The sequence below is a fragment of the Sinocyclocheilus rhinocerous genome, unplaced genomic scaffold, assembly GCF_001515625.1.
Source record: "Sinocyclocheilus rhinocerous isolate Xijiao unplaced genomic scaffold, SAMN03320098_v1.1 scaffold939, whole genome shotgun sequence".
In the NCBI taxonomy this organism is placed as follows: Eukaryota; Metazoa; Chordata; class Actinopteri; order Cypriniformes; family Cyprinidae; genus Sinocyclocheilus; species Sinocyclocheilus rhinocerous.
In genome coordinates this window covers 248,927-256,090 of record NW_015665397.1, presented here as the reverse complement: position 1 = coordinate 256,090, position 7,164 = coordinate 248,927, and the positions used below count along the sequence as shown (strand labels likewise).

Sequence of the window (7,164 nt, the reverse complement as noted above, 5' to 3'; positions counted from 1 at the left end):
CATCTTGAGTGAGTCATTTAATCATTAATTCATAAATTACATGAGATTTTGTTTAGTTGTCTAATGTTTTTTCTTCAGAATCATGAGAGAACCACAACTTCCATTGGGGGGGAAAGAAAAAAAAACTCAATTTATCCAGAATCATGCAGTTATATTTTGCACACAAACAGCTCTTAAAGAGTTTTTATGTAGCCTGTTGATAATTGTTTATGGTATTCAGCTCCAATAAATGGTTTGCAAAAAAGAGACACAGGATAAATGCTTGATATAATTATTTAATCACATTGGAATCGAAACTGGGAATTGAAAAGAATCGGAATCGGAATCGGAATTGATAAAATTCAAACGATACCCAACCCTACAAATTACATTTTCGATGACCTGAGGATGAGTACATTTTCAGCAAATTTCCATTTTTGCATAAACTACTCCTTTAATGTATTAATCACAATAATAAACACATTCGTTGGTAGTGCAAATACTTTTAACTCCCTGTCACTGCACTTTGTTATTGTTTTAGGTATTTACCTACAGAGGCTAATGAATCAGAAGTCTTGCACGTTAACAGAAAATATCTTACTTCCGTGTTGCAAAATGAAGTCAACAGACGAGACGAATAACACTCACTCTTCAGTAGACTTCCCATCTAGAGCATTGACTACCTCCACCAAAAGGTCTCCATGGCTCCAGTTAAGGCTGAGGGATTTCTGGGAAGGGTGCGCATCTGGAGGCACAGCTGAGGACACCAAGCTGATGTGCGGCCGGTAGACACAGTAGTACAAGGGAAGTGCTGAGGTGATGCCATCCACACGCTGGTTCACTGCCATCTCCATACCGCGAGTATCGCTGCAGCTCCCATTGCCTGAGCAAAACAAGTACAAAATGCATTAACAGCAACTACACTGATCATCATTGGGCTTTACTCCAACTTACCAATGAAGATGCTGCTCACGTAGACCGGCTCAATAAAGTGGCTCAGTAGCGCCCCCTGGAAGCCCAACACCTGCCACTGCATGATCTTATCAGTGGCCGACATACTGACCACATGTGAGCCCATCTGCTCATACGAGCTGGAGAACTTGGAGAAAACCTTCCCTTCCACCACGGCATGAAGGCCGATCTGATTATTCACCTCCCACGCAGAGATGGACAGAGGATTGAGGCGGCTAGAAAACAGAGACAAAATCAGATATACCATTTGTAATTTAAGAAACCTTATTTCTTCTTTTGCTTGAAAAGTATGTTCATACCATACTTCTTCAATATGAAGGTCACAATGCATGCATGCACAAATGAAGAATAAAAGCACAACCAATCATGTCAGACTTTAACCCTATAAAGCCTACTGTATCATATTTGATACAGTAAATGGCTCTAAATGATCAGTATGATCAAAACTTTGCTAAAAAAAACTGTTGCACACAATTTGCTATGTCTTCTGTCATCTGATTGATAGTTTATTTGATCTCTTTTAGCAAGTAAAAGGCATATAGCATAATTCTCTGCTGTGAATTTTTTACAGATTTTTTTTCAATAAATTTGATAACTTTTATATTGTTAGTAATATTTCAAGACTGAAGCAGCTTATCTTTACTTGATTATCCATACATTTAAATTTTTTTAAAATCATGATAATCAGGTTTCTGAGGAACATTTATTTGTTCATCCCTCAATCATCATTGTATTGCACTGCATTATGTTTTGAAAGTAGAGAGCTTTGATGATAAAACTAAGCAATTACAGTTGATCCCTTTCAGAATCTGCAAAATGTTAATTATTTTACCAAAATAAGAGGGATCATACAAAATGCATGTTGTTTATTTAGTACTGACCTGAATAAGGGATTTTACATAAAAGATGTTTACATATAGTCCACAAGAGAAAATAATAGTTGAATTTATAAAAATGAAGCTGTTCAAAAGTCACACCTCGCTTTTTCAGACCGATGAGCTTTGTAAAAATCGAGAGTTTCAGAAAGGCGGGGCATAGAGGAGAAACAAAATTGTACAGTATGTGGAAAATAATGTTTTTTTTTAACCTTAAACCGCATAAACACATTTCATTACACCAAATACACAAAATAATGTTCTTTTTAGCAACATCATATGACCCCTTTAAGACTTTTTAAGACCAAGCAAAAAAAAATTTTAAGAAATAAATTGAATGGAATGCAATATGTTAATATGTTTTCTTAATGAGCTGAAAGTGCACACACTGCAAGTGATGCTCTTACTTTGTATTTTTGGTGTATTTCATTACACCAAATACACAAAATAATGTTCTTTTTAGCAGCATCATATGACCCCTTTAATACTGTTGTTACCTGAATGATCCACAGCTGTTTTTTTGTTTAGTGATAGTTGTTCATGAGTCCCTTGTTTGTCCTGAACAGTTAGTTAAACTGCCTGCTGTTCTTCAGAAAAATCCTTCAGGTCCCACAAATTCTTTGGTTTTCAAGCATTTTTGTGTATTTGAACCCTTTCCAACAATGACTATGATTTTGAGATCCATCTTTTCACACTGAGGACAACTGAGGGACTCGTATGCAACTATTACAGAAGGTTCAAACGCTCACTGATGCTCCAGAAGGAAAACCCTGCATTAAGAGAAAACTTTTGAACAGAATAGAGATGTGTAAATGTTTTCTTATTTTGCACATCATATTTTTTCATTTAGTACTGCCCTTCAGAGGCTACAGAAGATAGTTACATGTTTGCCAGAAGACAAAGGGCCAGTTTTACTAAACTGGGCAAATTAGCATGAGAGCGCAATTCCAAAACAGCGCCGATGGGCGTGGAAATTTGTGCGGGTGATTTACTAACAATGCGCAAATTAAAGAACACAGACGCAACATCTCATTTACATATCGACCAACGCAATATACCAAGCACAGCGCAAATTAGCGTAGTCGCGAATAAACAATAAAGAAATAAGCCACAGTACATTGAAAAGAACCGGAGGTCAAAAAATGAAGGTTTTCTAGAAGTTTTGATAGATTTGGTATTGCGTGACTCCTAGTTGAGGTTTCAAAGTCGTCTTTAATTTCCTGAAGCAAATTAAAAATAACATGGCTTGGCAAACGATATGTTCGGATAATGTCTTCTTCTGGCATTCCAAATAAATTAATACGTGGAAAAAAATCCTCTCCCTTCTACACGCGCTCTCTGTTCTTTGCTTGCCTCCTCTAGAAACAATAAGTGCAGCCATTTCAAGCGCGAAATAGTTTAAGACATGCTTTTCTGGGGTGTTAAATAATGGCGCAAATGCCAGTAATTTGACAAGCGCAAACGTTAGTAAAACGCGTTGCGTGATTCATCCTCCCATAACTTTTGTGTCTGAAAGATAAACTCCTAAAAATGCATATTCAATAAGGTCAGGTGTAAAAATAACTGTCCACGCCTTTTCAGCGCTAATACGTCACTGTGCATCTTTAGTAAAACCTGACAGTACAAATTTAACGCCAAAAGACGGTTTGTGCTGGCGCAAGCTGTTAGTAAAACTGTCCCAAAATAAGTTACATTTACCCCGATCTTCAAATTCTCTTAATGCATGGTTTTCCTTCTGGAGCATCAGTGAGCGTTTGAACCTTCTGTAATAGTTGTATACGAGTCCCCTCAGTTGTCCTCAGTGTGAAAAGATGGACCTCAAAATCATACAGTCATTGTTGGAAAGGGTTCAAATACACAAAAATGCCAGAAAACCAAAGAATTTATGGGACCTGAAGGATTTTTCTGAAGAACAGCAGGCAGTTTAACTAACTGTTCAGGACAAACAAGGGACTAAACACTAAACATAAACACTAATCACTAAACAAAAAAACACAGCTGTGGATCATTAAGGTAACAACACAGTATTAAGAATCAAGGGGATGAAAACTTTAGAACGGGGTCATTTTTATAAATTCAACTATTATTTTCTCTTGTGGACTATATGTAAACATCTTTTATGAGAAATCTCTTATTCAGGTCAGTACTAAATAAAAAATAGCATGCATTTTGTATGATCCCTCTTATTTTGGTCAAATAATTAACATTTTGCAGATTCTTAAAAAGGGATGTAAACGCTTGACCTCAACTGTAAATATCATCCTACTAAGACATTATTGGAGATATAGAGTGAAAACTGATATTTATATAATTTTATGCAAGTATCTGCTATACTGTTATAAAGATCTCATTGATTTACATTACAATCAGAATTTTATCTTGATGTATCAGATATGTTGCTAAATTTGATGTAAATAACCTCTGTTTGTGAATGTACGTACAGTTGAGACGGTATCTGCGCTGCTCCTTTGGGCAGTTGGCTCAGGTAGAGGTGTAAAGTGAAGTGATTTTTGAGGCTGAGGAGTTTCGTGGTCTGGTCCTGCTGAAAGACTGACTTTTCCTCCAGAGCACTATTCTTACTGAAGAACAGCAACAGGTTCCTGTACAGAAACCTACGGCACATTCAAAACACATTTAAATTCCACTCAATAATAATTGTGAATAATATTGTGAAATATTATTACAATTTAAAATAATGGTTTTCTATGTGAATATGTTAAAATGTCATTTATTCCTGTGGTCAAAGCTGAATTTTCAGCATCATTACTCCAGTCTTCAGTGTCACATGATCCTTCAGAAATCATTCTAATACCCTGATTTGCTGCTCAGGAAACATTTCTTATTATTATCCATGTTGAAACATTTCTTTAGAAAACGTGATACATTTTTTGATTCTTTGATTAATAGAAAGTTCAAATGAACTGCATTTATTTGAAATGGAAATCTTTTGCAACAACATAAAAGTCCTTAATGTCACTTTTGATCATTTTACTGCATCGTTGCTGAATAAAAGTATTAATTTCTTTCAAAAAAATACATCTGAGATGTGTATGTTGGTCCTTCACCAGCCGGTCCAACACATCTACTTTCAAGAAATGCTTTTTCCAAACACTGTTTCATTTCATTTCAAGAATCTAAGAAAAAAGCCTTTAGATCAAAGGGTTTTTAGATCATGAGAAACCCAAATTCAGTCAAGTGTGTCCAAACCTTGGCAGTGTTAACAAAGAGCAAACCACAGTGGCAAAAGACTTTTTAAAAAGAGTCAGATCTTCTCTGAACTGGCCATCAGCACACATTCATGAATATGATGACCAGCTGCAACTAAAAATCCCACTTACCTCATTAATGATCTCCGCGCGGTTACTACTGCATGTGAGTCATGCAGGATTCTTCCTGTGGGTGCAGGACTGGATTTGGTATTAGAACTGCCCGTGCCAAGAGCAACAACCTCACATCCAGCAGCTGCAGACCAAACACAGGGCACTATGGATTAGGTCAAAATTAGTAAACACTAGCCAATGAACTTACAAGAACAGTAACTCAAAATGATACAGTACATAAAGTCCATCAGCAAGTTGTGCTTGGAAATTTTGTGTTGTGCATCATACACCAAAGTTTAATAATTTGTTAAGGGATACCAAGAGATTTCAAACACTCACATCAGTATAAAGTCATGCATTTTCTTGGCAACAAGAAAATATTACAAATGCCAAAAGTCCACTCTAAAATAAGTATTGTGAAGAATGTCAAGTAAATGACAATGCTTGACAAAAAAGTCAAATATTGTGATCATTTTATCTATCACTAATGCTTCATTTACTGTTTTTGATAGTATTGTAAAATATCTTTAACTAAATAACTGTTTTCTATTTAAATATCTATTTTAAAATGTAATTTATTTCCTGTGGTGGTGGCATTCTTTTGGTAAGATTTATAAGCAACAATAGAGTCTACTTTAAACTTGAAAAATATATATTTTTGCAAAGGCCTAACATGTGACTGTTTTCTTCAACACCAAAGCTTCATTTATTTGATAAAACAAATACAGTAAAAGAGGAATATTGTGAAATATTACAATTTAAAATACCTGTCTTCTATTCATGTGATGGCAATGCTGAACTTCAGCATAAAGTCCTGTTTTGTTTTTGTTTTATTATAAAAGTGCCAAAAAGAGCCCAGTTTAAAACTGAAAACTGAAAAATGCAGGAAAACGTTTTGCTAAGGCCTAGCATGTGTTTTCTTCATCTGACCACTTTCAAACAAACTCATCAACAAACACAAGGATTCTAACCGCCACTTGGGAAAGTCTCCCAATTTCCTTCCTTTTACTGTAATTGTTTCCAAAAACAAGCTTTCCAACCAGGCTAAGACCTCTCATTACCTTCCTTGGCCATTGAGTTTGTCTAAAATTACACAGCAGTGTGCACATCTAAACATCCTGTGGATGTTACCTATATCACTAAGAATCCCCCAACTTCCAACATTTCCTGTGTTTTAGTTTATCTGGTTTAGCTTCAGAATTGACGAAAGAAAAATGACGAAAGGCTCAAAGGAAATCACATAATGACTTCCTATTGGGGCATATTTCTTTATTTGGTGTAACATTATTTAACGTCTCACTGTCTATGCTAAGAGTTTCACTGTGGAAATTCCAACCCACTGTCATAACCAAGTGCCCCCATGATTTTATAAAAACAAGAAACAGGTGACATTTGTTTATTACATTGCATATGAACAATAGAAGTCTCTATTACAGTCAAAAGTTCCCATAATGCTCTGCAGGAAGTACTATTTTCCAAAACGTCTTGTGGGAAGTGGTTGACAAGATCATTCTTCACACACACTTGCTCTGGTCATGCTGCCGTCTGTCCCAATGTCCTCCTCATGCCCGACATATCTTCATTTATCGCTGTCTGAATTCTCTACACATCCTGTCATGCAGGGTTCCCACACCTTTTGACCAATGAAAATCCATGGCTTTTTCATTTATTTATGATTACTGGATAAGGATTACTGTGACAAGCTAAGATTTGCACGTACTAATCACTGGAATGAATTCAATCTAACAGTTATACTTAAAGTTTCTGCAGGTTTTATGAAGGTAAAATTAAAGGGGTCATATGATGCGATTTCAATTTTTCCTTTCTCTTTGGAGTGTTACAAGCTCTTGGTGCATAAAGAAGATCTGTAAAATTGCAAAGACTAAAGTCTCAAATCCAAAGAGATATTCTTTATAAAAGTTAAGAGTCAACCACGCCTACCTAAAACGGCTCGTTCCAACACGCCCCCAACATCTCTATGTCACGATGTGGGAAGATTTGCAAAACGCCGCCCAAAT

The 7,164-nt window shown here is 36.0% G+C and overlaps 1 protein-coding gene across 1 annotated transcript in view; it reads right to left on the bottom strand.

Annotated features, from left to right (window-relative positions):
* LOC107731366 (adenosine deaminase domain-containing protein 1-like) overlaps positions 1-7,164 on the bottom strand; it is a 21,630-nt gene that overhangs the window by 3,924 nt on the left and 10,542 nt on the right. Inside the window, exons 7-10 of the mRNA XM_016542426.1 lie at positions 5,165-5,288; positions 4,268-4,438; positions 934-1,166; positions 628-862 (exon numbers count right to left, since the gene is read on the bottom strand). Coding sequence (XP_016397912.1) covers positions 628-862; positions 934-1,166; positions 4,268-4,438; positions 5,165-5,288 — 763 coding nt within the window. The remainder of the gene's footprint in view (positions 1-627; positions 863-933; positions 1,167-4,267; positions 4,439-5,164; positions 5,289-7,164) is intronic.